This window comes from Brachionichthys hirsutus, chromosome 14, assembly GCF_040956055.1.
Source record: "Brachionichthys hirsutus isolate HB-005 chromosome 14, CSIRO-AGI_Bhir_v1, whole genome shotgun sequence".
Lineage (NCBI taxonomy): Eukaryota > Metazoa > Chordata > Actinopteri > Lophiiformes > Brachionichthyidae > Brachionichthys > Brachionichthys hirsutus.
This window is the reverse complement of record NC_090910.1, coordinates 12471298-12485000: the sequence shown is the minus strand read 5'-3', so window position 1 is coordinate 12485000 and position 13703 is coordinate 12471298. Positions and strand designations below refer to the sequence as shown.

General features: G+C 52.4%; 1 protein-coding gene across 1 annotated transcript; it reads left to right on the top strand.

Annotated features, from left to right (window-relative positions):
- The first annotated feature begins 207 nt into the window (after nt 1-207).
- Nucleotides 208-13280, top strand: epb41l3a (erythrocyte membrane protein band 4.1-like 3a). The gene is made up of 28 exons (XM_068748297.1): nt 208-221; nt 515-604; nt 2835-2895; nt 2979-3158; nt 3713-3817; nt 4303-4345; nt 4456-4531; nt 4606-4727; nt 4812-4908; nt 4987-5074; nt 5441-5485; nt 5713-5865; nt 5946-6043; nt 6107-6282; nt 6976-7053; nt 7622-7711; nt 7788-7816; nt 8015-8122; nt 8216-8263; nt 8555-8584; nt 8666-8860; nt 9318-9755; nt 10615-10710; nt 11200-11883; nt 12474-12518; nt 12610-12708; nt 12784-12864; nt 13170-13280. The coding sequence occupies exons 1-28, from the start codon at nt 208-210 to the stop codon at nt 13278-13280; spliced, it is 3480 nt and encodes a 1159-aa protein (XP_068604398.1).
- The last annotated feature ends 423 nt before the right edge of the window (nt 13281-13703 follow it).

Below are 13703 nucleotides of genomic sequence, written 5' to 3'. Positions count from 1 at the left end.
GATTCGGGTCCGGTCCGGTCCGGTCCGGTCCTGGTTCTGGTCCTGGTCCTGGTCCTGGTTCCCCTCATTAGCAGCGGACTGTCAGAGCTCTCTGTGCCCGCCGGAGGAGCTGCGGGTCCGGATCAGGGTGGCGACACACCCCGGTGCCATCATCCGTCCTCCGGGACCCACAGACGGACAGACAGATGCTGAGTGTCTCACGTCCAGATGAAAGACTGCCTGTCTGTCTCTCCGTCTGTCTGTCTCTCCGTCTGAAGGACTGGGTCCGGTCCCGAGGCTGGAGTCACATTTTCAGGGTAACAGAAACCCAAAATCCGGCAGGGAAAAACAGTTTTGTACTTTGTGTGATTCTTCTTCTTCTTCTTTTTCTTTTTCTTTCGTCTCAAACTGAAGGAGACTTTTAGGAGACTTTTAGGAGACTTTTCTTTTACTCCCAGTTTTCTTCTTCCCTCCTCCTCCTCCTCCTCCTCCTCCTCAGTGTCCGCCGAAAAACACTTCAGAAAACTGATTCAAGTTCAGACCGACTGGAACCGATGGACCCGCCCACTGGCAGACAGACATCCGTCTCAGCCAATCAGAAAGTAGCAAGAAGCGCCAACTCCAATGGACACGCCCCGTCCAATTTAATAAATGAATTACCCGATAGATAGGTATAATAGATAGATAGATATATTTTTAATAGTGTAATACATGCATAATATCAAGTTATTATATTATGGATGGATGGATGGATGGAGTTCTTGCAGTTGAAGACACCAACCAGCAGAGGGAGACACACACACACAGCTGACGAGGCATTTCGCTTATTCTGAAGGCTTCTCTGTTTTTTACTTCATGAAAGTTGAAACAGCGAAAAGTTTAAATTGAAATATTCTCTAAATGTTCATTTAGGATTTTGTTCAGGTAAAAGATCAACACCTGTAGAAGCCTGTCTGCTGATTCTGATTGGTCCGCTGGCAGGAAGTGGGTTCTCCCCGTTCCGCAGGTTGAACTAAACACCACAAGCCCCACAATCCTCTGCAGCAAGGGCCTCGCCATTGACCTCTAACAGCTAACCACGCCCCTTTACTGTGATTGACACGTGTGATGAGGAGGAGAGGGGGGGGGGTTAATCTGTGTGGGCGGGGCCTGATGTACCAGAGTAAAGATCACTAATCCATCTAAACAACAGACCGGACGAGAGAGACAAAGAGCAAGAGGAAGAGGAGCAGAGGAAGAAAGGAACCATCCTCATCTTCATCTTCATCTTCATCTTCATCTTCATCCACCTGCACAGGTGAAACACGCTCAGGTATAATGGCGGCTCGCTTCGTTGTTGTGTTTTAGTGATGTCGTCTCTGATCGGTCCTCCTCCATCATCATCATCATCATCATCATCATCCTCTTCTGTTGGTTCGTGTTTCCATGGTTACATTTAGATGTGATTTAAACATGCATAAAACCTACAGCGGCCCAGAAGGGTCACGGTGTGGTCCTGTTTTTGTCTGTGTCTGTTTCTAATCAGGATTCAGTGTGAACGCATTTCGCTGTAGTTTTCCAGGGAGGAGGGATCGGACCAGGATCAATCCTGCTGGCTTCGATCCGGATCAGCTAACGATCCGGATCAGCTAAACGTTGAATTACCGAAGCGGGACAGAAGAAACAAGATGGTTCCATAAAAATAAAATAGATTTATATCAGTGAAATCTGAACCAGGATCCGGATCGGACTCTAGACAGACAGAGAGACAGACAGGCAGACAGACAGGCAGGTAATGATAATAACACGTGACTTTCCTTTCTCCTGCTGGACCAATCATCGTCTCTTTCCTGGTGAGTCAAACATTCTCTCTATTTGTCGTTTGAACTGATGACGTAGCAGAAATAATCAAATAAACAGCATTCATTTCAATTTAGATGAATTTAATTATTCTAGATGGAAAAAAAACGACCACTCCGTCTTTTACGTTTACCGTTTGGTTAAAAGAGATCCGCATCCTGCGTGATGACGTCACAGCTCCGCCGCGAGGTGTCGTAGGGAGAAATGACGTAGCAAAAAGCGTCCGCCACCGGGAGAAAGAGGGCGAGCGTCCCGCACGAGGACAGGTAAAGAAAAAGATGCCGGTGGTTCGATCTGCAGGGCGGGAGGGTGGAGATGATTGATTATTGATTATTGATCATTGATAGAACTGATAACCGGTTTAATATCGATGATAGACAGACAGACAGATAGAGAGAGAGAGAGCATCCTGCTTCATCACTCTGCAGCTCAGTGCGCGTGCGCGTGTATGTATGTGTGTGTGTGCGCGCGCACGCGCGTGTGAGGGGTGTTTCCTGCTGCAGGACGACAGACCGGGAAAGTACCGCATCGAGCCTGTTGTAGCGCCACACGCCGTTAACTCGTGTGTGCGTGCGTGCGTGTGTGTGCGCGCGTTATCACTGACTGTCTGATTTGTTTCCAAACGGATCAGCTTTCTAACAGATGACCCTGATCTTCATCATCATCATCATCATGAATCCACACTAGATTATGATAGATTGTCTCTCAGCCATAAGCGCTGCCTCTCTCTCTCTCTCTCTCTCTCTCTCTTTGCCCCTGTGTTACCATGGTAACCCTTTGCAGGTCAACAGATTGTTACCATGTGGGTGATGACCTCATCAAACAGTGACGGGGTTTAACGCTTCATCTCTTTTTTAGTGCAAACGTTATTTTCTGATTCTGAAAGTTATTCACGTTTTCTTCCAGAAAATGCAGATTCAGGTGTTGTTCTAGTTCCAGGTGATTCAGAGCCGACTCTTCATTGTCTCTATGGTAACGGTGCCACCGCTGTCTCGCAGGTGAATCACCATGATGACCGAGCCAGGTGTGCCACAGGAGTATTTCCCCGAGGTCGCCGCCCACTCCACGCCTAAACTGGTAAAAAAGAAAAAAGAGAATGAATGCATCAACGGATAATGATACAAGGATCTACTTGGTGACATCACTTCCTGTGTCCACAGGGAGGGGAGGGTGGACAGCCCCGGGGCCAGACTCGGAGCTCTTGGGCTGAGGACTCGACGAGTCACCTGTCGTCGAGCAGTCGGAGCGCTCGCTCTCCGGCCAGGAACCCTCTGATCTTCAGGACGATGCAGACCAAAGTGACCATGCTGGACGGCACGCTGTTCACCTGCACGGTGGAGGTGAGACAGGTGGAGGGCAGACAGGTGGAGGGCAGACAGGTGGAGGGCAGACAGGTGGAGCGCAGACAGGTGGAGCGCAAACAGGTGGAGGGCAGACAGGTGGAGGTGAGACAGGTGGAGGGCAGACAGGTGGAGGTGAGACAGGTGGAGGGCAGACAGGTGGAGCGCAGACAGGTGGAGCGCAGACAGGTGGAGCGCAGACAGGTGGAGCGCAGACAGGTGGAGCGCAGACAGGTGGAGGGCAGACAGGTGGAGGGCAGACAGGTGGAGGGCAGACAGGTGGAGCGCAAACAGGTGGAGGGCAGACAGGTGGAGGGCAGACAGGTGGAGGGCAGACAGGTGGAGCGCAGACAGGTGGAGCGCAGACAGGTGGAGGGCAGACAGGTGGAGGGCAGACAGGTGGATGGGACCATGAGACAGGGGGGTCAGAAAGAGAACCTCCGCCAGTGACCCCGAGGAGCCTGTCCTGTTAACAGTCGTCCACAAGGAGCTGAAAGATCAAAGGCTTCACCTGTGCAGGTGTTTCTTATCCTCCTCCTCTTCTTCATGTGTAGAAACGAGCTCGTGGTCTTCAGCTCTTTGAGAGGGTTTGTGAACACGTCAACCTGCTGGAGAGAGACTACTTCGCCCTGTCCTTCAGAGACGCCGACGACAACAAGGTACCTGTCTGACTGTTCACCTGTCTGTCTGTTCACCTGTCTGACTGTTCACCTGTCTGACTGTTCACCTGTCTGTTCACCTGTCTGACTGTTCACCTGTCTGTCTGTTCACCTGTCTGTCTGTTCACCTGTCTGACTGTTTACCTGTCTGTTCACCTGTCTGTCTGTTCACCTGTCTGACTGTTCACCTGTCTGACTGTTCACCTGCCTGACTGTTCACCTGTCTGTTCACCTGTCTGTCTGTTCACCTGTCTGACTGTTCACCTGTCTGACTGTTCACCTGTCTGTCTGTTCACCTGTCTGACTGTTCACCTGTCTGACTGTTCACCTGCCTGACTGTTCACCTGTCTGTTCACCTGTCTGACTGTTCACCTGTCTGGCTGTTCACCTGTCTGGCTGTTCACCTGTCTGACTGTTCACCTGTCTGTCTGTTCACCTGTCTGACTGTTTACCTGTCTTTTTGTCTTATCCCTTTTTTCCTGTAGAACTGGTTGGATTCTGCAAAGGAGATGAAGAAGCAGATCAGGGGTCAGTAGCTCCACCCACTCTCTGTGGGAGGCGGGTCTTATATGCTGGTTCCTCATTGGTCTTGCAGACAGGTGACCGGTTGGTTTGCCGCCTTCATCGCTGTCTTCCAGGTGTTCCCTGGAGCTTCTCCTTTAACGTGAAGTTCTACCCCCCTGACCCCGCCCAGCTGTCGGAGGACATCACCAGGTAGCTTCGTCCTCCTGCCGGTCCGAGCTGCCGCGCCGTTTGCACACCTGAAACGTCTTCCTGTTTGTCTGCAGGTACTTCCTGTGTCTCCAGCTCAGGCAGGACATCGTCTCTGGTCGTCTTCCGTGCTCGCTGGCGACTCACACCGTCCTGGGCTCCTACACCGTCCAGTCGGAGCTCGGCGACTACGACCCAGGTACCGCCTGCGTCTTGTTCAGGTGTCTTTCCGCCGCATCAGAACCCCGGGCGCTGACCTCTGACCCGCCTGTCGCTGTCTCAGACGAGTGCGGCTCAGATTACGTCAGCGATCTCTGCTTCGCCCCAAACCAAACCAAGGAAATGGAGGAGAAGATCACGGAGCTGCACAGAACCTACAGGTGTGCGTGGGCTCGAACGGTGCAGGTACCGTGTGAGGGGGCGGAGCCAGCTCAACCCAGGTGTGCTTGTGTGTTCAGAGGAATGACGCAGGCTGAAGCAGAGATGCACTTCCTGGAAAACGGGAAGAAGCTTTCCATGTACGGAGTGGACCTTCACCACGCCAGGGTACCGACACCAGAACACGGGTTTCACTTTGAGCTCTGGTTCGGGTTCAGTTCAGGAACCGCGTCTACGTAGAACCCGAAATCTCAAGGTTCTCCACGAAGAACTTGAGACGCCGGCGGTTTTGGGTCGACTCCTCAGGGAGGTCGACGTGCGGTTTGTGGAGACGCGCTAGCAGAGCCGGAGTCGGGCCGCCGGGGTCATGGATGCGAGCCGGACCCGGGTCGGCTGCCGTTGAGCGTAGCCTTGGTTTCACACCGTGAAGACGTTGTATTGATTGTTCCATCGATCCAGTGATTGGTAAATGTTCCCATTCACAGAGCCGGCTGTTCTTTTTTTTTTTTTTGTCTGTCTGTCTAAATGGAGTAGATGGTAGGAAGCCGCTCTGATTGCTTGCCTTCAGCTAAGTCGGAGGTAAGACCGTGTTTGTGTCCTCGATGTCCCCGATGTCCTCGATGTCCTCGTTGTGTTGTCGTCCTTCTTGCAGCGCTCACGGATCCGGTCCGGTTGTTGCTACTTTAAGCCCAGCTTTGGGCCGGACCCTGAACTCGTCCAACAAAAGTCATTCTCCAAAACGACCAATGAGACGAGACGAGTTCCGTTTCAGTCGGTGCTCATTGGCTGTGGTGTGTGGCGTGCAGGACTCTGAGGGCGTGGCCATCATGCTGGGCGTGTGCAGCAGCGGCCTCCTGGTCTACAGGGACAGACTGAGGATCAACAGGTTCTCGTGGCCCAAGATCCTGAAGATCTCCTACAAAAGGAACAACTTCTACATCAAGATCCGACCCGGGGAGGTGAGGCCACGCCGCGACACCACAGAAGAAGAACCATCAAAGCATCGGTATGACCAGCTGAGGTCTCTGTCCGTCCCCAGTATGACCAGTTTGAGTCCACCATCGGCTTCAAGCTGCTGAACCACAGAGCAGCGAAGAGACTGTGGAAAGTCTGCGTTGAGCATCACTCGTTCTTCAGGTAGGTCCCGAGGATGGTCTGACAGTCCGTCCCTCCTCCCTCTCTAAACCCGGTCCTACTCAGGCTCAGGTCTCCAGAGGAGACCCCGAAGAAGGCGATGTCTCTGGGTTCCAAGTTTCGCTACAGCGGTCGGACCCAGATTCAGAGTCGCCGAGCCAGCGCTCAGATCGCCAGACCTGCACCGCATTTCCCCCGGTGCGTCAGCAAGAGGAACATGATGAGCCGGAGCCTGGATGGAGGTACTGGTTCCGGTTCCAGAGGGGGTTCCAGTCAATGCCGAAGTGTGGAAGTGCATGTTTCGTTTGTAGTAGTCTTTGTCCAAGTAGGAGTATTTCTGATTCTGGTAGACATAGTACTGGTATCATCACTCATAGCTCTGACCCGTGTGGTCCAAGTAGGGACTGTACTTGTCCCAGTAACAGCGGTTCTGGTCCCAGAAGTAGCAGTAATGCAGGTCTGTGCATTATTAGTCCTGATTTCAGTAGTTGTAGTCGCATGATAGTTGTACACTGGTTCGAGTAGTCCTTGTTCTGGTCCCAGGAGTCCCAGGAGTCCCAGGTGTCCCAGGAGTCCCAGGTGTAGACCTCCCAGTGGCAGCAATATTCCACGGGAGTAGTATCCCTTGTCTCAGTCATTGCAGTCCTGGTCTTAGAAGTCCAAGAGGTCCCAGTCGTAGTCCTGGTGTCGGTAGCCATTCTTACAATGCCAGTGGAAGTACTGGTTCCGGTAGTCTCAGTGTCCAACCTTGAATAGATTCCTGAATGTGTCGGTTCCAGCTCCATGATTGGTCAGTTAGGTCCTGGACTTGTGTACTTGTCCTTGCAACCGTAGCTCTGGTTCTAGTTTTCGTAGTAGAATCAAGTATCAATACTTCAGTGTGTCACTGCTTTTCTTTCATTTGTTGGTGATGACAGCTTTTGATTGGTCCTCAGCTTCGAGGGCCCCGTCCTCTCTGATTGGTTCTCCAACCATCACAGTGTCGCCCAAAGCCAACGGTGGTACTCGCACAGGTAGAGCTGATTACTGCAGTAGTATTGTAGTAATCCTGCTATGCGATTGGCCACAGCTCTAAATGCATCACATTGTGAGCGAATGCTGTGTCCTGATTGGCTGAAGGGGCTCTGCTTCATCGGTTTCTTCCTTTTTCTTTTCCCACTGGTGTGATCATGTAGTCGATCGCCGCTCGCTCATCGTGATTGGACAGAATTAGCCTTACAGGTGTCACGACCCGCTGGTCCCGCCTTAAAGTCCAGTTATGATTTAGCTCCGCCTCCTTCTATTTGACATAACTATAGTAGTTTCTGTCGGGACCGACGGCCATTTTGTGGCCCTGCTAACAACAAACGAACAAACAGACGTGAGGGGAGTAACCGATTGGGGCTTCATGGTGGTTCTGAATGCTGATTGGCTTATTGGTCTGGGCTGCCTTGCATGATCACTAAGCTCTAACTGGCTGAGTGTGCCGTTGCCGTGGCAACGAGCAGCCGTTATGTCTTGCTGTTGCTGGACGTGAGGACAGCGCTTGCTATGGACAACGCTGCTACGCTGGCGAGCTAAAGTCTGATTCTGTGTCAGTAGATATGGAGGCGGGGCTTTACGGAGCATCAAAGTACATCGCCACCAGTGACCTCATCACCGTGGTAACACCCGAGAGGAGGGTGGAGGAAGGTACAGAAGACCAGTTCAGAAGAGACGCGTGAGACGCTCAATGGCTGACGGAACCTTTTGCCTCTTCGCCTCCTAGTTGAGGAGGTTCTGGTGTTGGAAGAGGAGGTGCGGCCGAAGCCTGACGTGGGCATAAAGGAGGTGCGGCCGAAGCCTGACGTGGGCATAAAGGAGGTGTGGCCGAAGCCTGGCGTGGGCATAAAGGAGGTGCGGCCGAAGCCTGACGTGGGCATAAAGGAGGTGCGGCCGAAGCCTGACGTGGGCATAAAGGAGGTGCGGCCGAAGCCTGACGTGGGCGTAAAGGAGGTGCGGCCGAAGCCTGACGTGGGCATAAAGGAGGTGCGGCAGGAGGAGACGGTAGAGCCGGAGCTTTCACCACAGAGTCCTCCGACTCCTCAGAAACAGGACACCAAGGTAACCCCCCCCCCCCCCCCCCCCCGGGTTTCCGTGTCAGTCGGACGGTCAACCAGACGCTGACCTCTGACCTCCTGCTGTTTCTGTTTTCAGACCGACCTGACGGACACGGCTGTAGACGGAGACCTGACGGCCACCGAGGTACCACCGCTCGGCCCCGCTGCCTTCAGACCACACCGCTAACCGGCTAACCAGCTAACCAGCTAACGTTTACGTTAGGGACTACAACAACGTGTCTGTCGGCGTCCCCGGATCCTTCGTATCCCGAATGATTTTACTCGTAGCTCCAGAACTGTCGGGAGTTTCATCTCGTCGTACTTTAACTTTGTTGGGTAGATTTTATTTAATGAGTATTACGTGAGAGGCACCGGGAGCGGTTCAGGAGAGACTGGTTGAGGACGAGGTCTAACCTGATCCCGTCTGTCCCCTCAGTCTGACCAGGATGAAGACCTGAGGACTCTGGTGAGACCCACGTCGGCGTCCTCCAGGCTTCTCGACGTCGTCTCCTCAGAGAGACTCGATGTGTCTGCTGTGGTTTCTCAGGAGACGCTGGGGAGTCCCGAGGAGGAGCCGGCTCCTCCGAGCACCATCAGTGCTCTCAGACGCTCCTTCTTGGAGGGAGGCACAGGAGGAGGAGGAGGAGGAGGAGGGATGACGGAGTGGGACAAACGCCTCGCCTCCTCGCCTCTAAGACGAGGAGATGATTTACCAATGATTGAACCGCTGGAATCAGAGGAGGTGATGTTTTAGGAGACGTACCTGTCTGTCTTAATCTCTGCCTGTCTCTCTCTCTTTCTGTCTGTCTTAATCTCTGCCTGTCTCTCTCTCTTTCTGTCTGTCTTAATCTCTGCCTGTCTCTCTCTCGTTCTGTCTGTCTTAATCTCTGCCTGTCTCTCTCTCTTTCTGTCTGTCTTAATCTCTGCCCGTCTCTCTCTCGTTCTGTCTGTCTTAATCTCTGCCTGTCTCTCTCTCTTTCTGTCATACCAAATGTGAAGCTAATTTTTTGTGCGATTCCAATGGCACAGGGGGGGGGGGGGGGCACAGCATCGGGCGCTCCCATTGGTCAACTCAACGGGGGTTGGTCCGATGAGTCGAACCCGACTCCGGTGCTACTGGCCTTTCCTTCTCACGTCACATGACTGGTTAATCGCTCGGTCTGTGTCTGCGTTTGATGTTACTCACCTGTGCGCTCCAGGAGGGCGGGGTCAATACAAACCAAGCTCGCCCTCGACCCGTCAGAGAGAAGAGCTACGCTGTAGGACGAAGTTACTGCACCTCCTCCGGCAGCGTCGTCACCATGACAACCAGGGAGGACTGTTCTGATGTTACCCTGACAACAGGAATTATAGAGAGCGGCAGGCGGGTCAAAATCTTCCCGCTGTCCACCACGGATGATGTCATCACAGGGGGACCGTTAATCACGATTCGTGAGGTAAAGACACCGACCTCGCCCTCAGAGGTGCAGCCCACTGTCTGTGACATCAGCAGTGATGTCATCGGCGGGGATGCCTCAGGACGCCTGGACCTCCATGGCGGCAGAGCTCCACCTCCACGCCACCTTCCTAAATCCCCTCTGAATGAGCTAAACAAACTCAGCCTGACAGGCAGGACGTCGCCCTCCGTGGTCGGCGTGGTACGCTGATTGGCTGGTTGGTGGTTGGCATGGAAATGAGCATGAGGAGCAATCGTAGCGACACGCTAACCCCAACAGCGCTCCGGCAAATGAGACTGAATGGTGGCTCGTTGGAGTCAGTTCAAGCTGAACGCCTCGGCTCCAAGACGCCGTAGCAAGGCGGTCCACCAGGTGGAGCTTTACCTGGCAGAGCTTTACCTGGTGGAGATTCACCTGGCGGAGGTCCTGTTGCTCCTCCCGCCACGAGTCACAGCGTCCAGCAGGAGGCAGTGTGGAGCTGAAGTGTTCAGTTTCCGCTCAGCTTCCCTTCACCTCCACCCAGACGCCGTTTTGGGAGCAGAAACACTTTCGTTTTGTCTTTTCTTTTCTTCCCTATTTTGTTGTAATGGAGCTGCTTCCCTTTCTACCTTTGTTTTGACTTGTTGTTCTGGGGCTTCCCTCTTTGTTTGAGCCTCCACAGTTTTCTAAACCTTATTTTAAAGTAGATATATTTAACTCCTGTAATTAATTTGGATCAGAAGCTCAGACTTGGGAGACGTGAAGTTAATTTAAATCCATAACTACAGACTGGAACAATGTGGGGGGCCGTGGATTGGACTTCTTGTCCCCTAGGGAGGCCCAATAAATTCTTTCCAGGGTTAGATTTCTTTTGGTTGCCAAATCACGCTAGATGCTGATGACACGCCCCCGAAGGCCACACCTCCTGCATGGCTGTAGCCTGGCTGTCAGTTTCTATTTGTAAAACATTTTACCTTATTTCGGAGACATTATTTAACTACGTGTAGAATGAATGATGTGCTTAAAGGTTCTTGTTTACGTGTTTGTTTGTGTGCTTCTTTGTTTGTTTGTTTGTAAACAGCCGAAACCAACATTCGATGAAATGTCTCCTGAGCTGGCCGCCCTGCTGAAGTCGGCTCGGGAACAAAAACCCTTCAGTGAACACAACCTGCTGAAGGTGCCTGTCTCCCTGTCTGTCTACCTGTCTGTCTCCCTGTCTGTCTACCTGTCTGTCTACCTGTCGAACACATAATCATCTAATGGGCCCACTTACAAGGCACGCCCCGCAGCCAATCACAAGGCAGGAGAAACAACGTAGCTCATAAACAGCCAATCCGATATAATAAAACAAACTTTCTTCCATTCTGGAGGATTTTCTAACGTTCCACCTTCATCTTTGAGACAGATCATCAAATTCAAGTAAATATTATTATGAAAGCATAAATCTGACGAATGGAAGTTCAATTATCCCTAAAAATAATTGCGACTTGACCGGTTTGATTATTCAGACTGACGTTTAGAATGTTTTAGGTCCAGTACAGTTACGTTATGCTAATTATCTGTATTTAAACTAGATATATGATAACTTTAAGTACCTGCTGTTAAGATGTAGCCACGCCCCTTTATACCTGTACACCTGACTGGTTTATCTCTCTTTTTGTTTCAGACATCAGAGAAGGTGGAGACAGTCTTCTTGATGTCAGAATCATGTGACCAGGACCACCCAATGATGGACGAGCCTCAGGTAGCAACAGGACATCTTGTGGGCCCTCCCCCTAGCAACCCACCTCCACCTCCACCAGGGGCTTGTGGGACACATGTCCCAGAGGAATGGGCCGGTGGTGTTGACAGGAACAATGCTAATGATAATCAGGCTAAAACCCAAGTAGACAAACATGATGTCAGTGATGATGAGCCTAGCAGCCATGCTAGCGATGCTAGCGATGCTAGCGACGATGCTATCAGTGTGCTAGCTCAGGCAACAGTGGAAGAAGCTGCAGGTAGACAGGCTCAGACCCCGAGTGCTAATGGTGCTAATCGGGACAACGTGAATGCTAACTTTGCAGTTAGCCATAATCAGCAGGAAGTAGCTAGCGTTGAGGGTAACAAGAGCCCCGTCACCGGACCTGGTTCAGTTCTTGGGTCGACGCCCACCGGGACTCAGCACCACCACGATGACGAGGACTCCAGCGACTCTGAGGAGGAAGAAGGGAGGTGGTGGTTCAGAGAAAATTCCCCTCCACCCTTCTTACCGCGCCCCGGCTCCAGGTGTCCCCCCTTCCTGGTCAGTCGGACGCAGCCATCCGACCACAGCGACGACGTTAATGACGAGTCTGAATCTCTGCAGGAGGTAACACAATGCCCCAGTTAACCCCTCCCCCAGCAAAGCCCCCCCCTCATTAGTGTCTGTTCCACAGAAAAACCAACCCCCTTCATCCCTCATCAAGCAAAACCTGCCCCAGCAAAACTTCCCCTCGTGACCTCTGAACCAGGTAACCCCACCCCAGTGGTCCCTCCTGCAGTGATACCTGTCCTGGTGCAACCTTGCCCAACAAAACCTTCCCTAGCCACCCCTGCACTCGGACTAGTCCCAGTGAAACCGGGCATTGTGATCCCTGTCCGAGTTCCCCATTGCTCACCCCCCCAACACAACCAGCTCCATTCCACGCTAGCAAAGCCCACCCCCTGGATCCTCCCCCAAAAACCAGCCCCACTGACCGCTGTCCTAGGCAAACCTGCCCCACCGAACCCATTGACCCCCCTACCCCCTCTGCTGGTAATAAAAGGCAGTGCAACAAGACAGACAGATTGACGTCTCCATAAACAGAATAGAACAGAGGAAAGATCGGCTGCTTACAGGCAAGCGTTAAGCTGGAGACCAAAGAGTTCGGACGTTTTCTTGATGCATGCGTTTGTGGATATTCCCTCTGCTGCTGGCAGGAAGTTCCAGTGATGAGGAAGACGCTGACGTACGAAGCTCCGGGGGTGAGTTCAACAGAATATATTGTTACTGCTGTTACAATACTACTTCAGAGTAGTAATCGGATGCCAACGGTTACGTGATTGTGTCCTTCAGAGCCGCGTCAGCTTTGAACCTCCACCAGGAGTGCTGCTGAGTTCCAAGACCTTCACCGCAGAGACGTCCAACACGAGCACCACGACGCACATCACCAAGGTAACGCACCGAAGACACAAGCCGCAGACGGGAACCGCGCCTCACCTTAAATCGTTCTCCGATTTTGGTCTTCAGACGGTCAAAGGTGGAATTTCAGAAACCAGAATCGAGAAGAGAATCGTGATTTCTGGAGACACTGACATCGACCACGACCAGGTAACTGCTGATAAACGCCATCAGGTGACCTCCGGTAAGAAATGAAACATACAGGATCAAAAGGATCACAGAGCTGAACAAACCTCAAACAGACCCGTCCAGATCCAGATCAACCTGGAACAGACCCGTCCAGATCCAGATCAACCTGGAACAGACCAATCCAGATCCAGATGAACCTGGAACAGACCCGTCCAGATCCAGATCAACCTGGAACAGGAGTTGGCCTTTCCTGGGCTGATGCTGACCCTGATCCGGACCTGGATTAGTTCTTGAACCAGGTCCTGATGTTCCCGTCTCTCTTTAAGGCTCTGGAGGAGGCGCTCAACGAGGCGCGGCGGCAGCATCCTGAGCTGTCCGTCACGCGAGTCGTTGTCCATAAAGAAACGGAAGTCTCTCCCGATCACATGATCGATTAGTGACGACACAGGTAATGGGACGGGTCGGACCCTGCCCTTACAGGTGCATCGTCTCAGGCTTGATGCTGATTGGCTGGCTGGTGCATGACAGCTTTCAGAGCATTGCATGTTGCATGATTGACACGTGACGACACGTTTGTTTGAATCGGAATAGACTGGACGTTCAGGTGTCTTGTCTCTGATTGGTGGGTGTGTCAGAGACGTTGTCCAATGAGCAGCAACCCTGCTGGTTTACCGAGGCGACGGGTCACACTGGACTAACAGCGTGAGGCTGAACCTGTCCTCAAGTGTGTCATCACGTTACAGCAGAAATGAGGGCGTGTGGCCCCGCCCCCTGCTGGCCGACGGCTTAGTCTATGCTAACGCAACACAACTAAATCTAGTTGATCTTCACTGGACAGAATCAGCAACAATTGAGAGGAC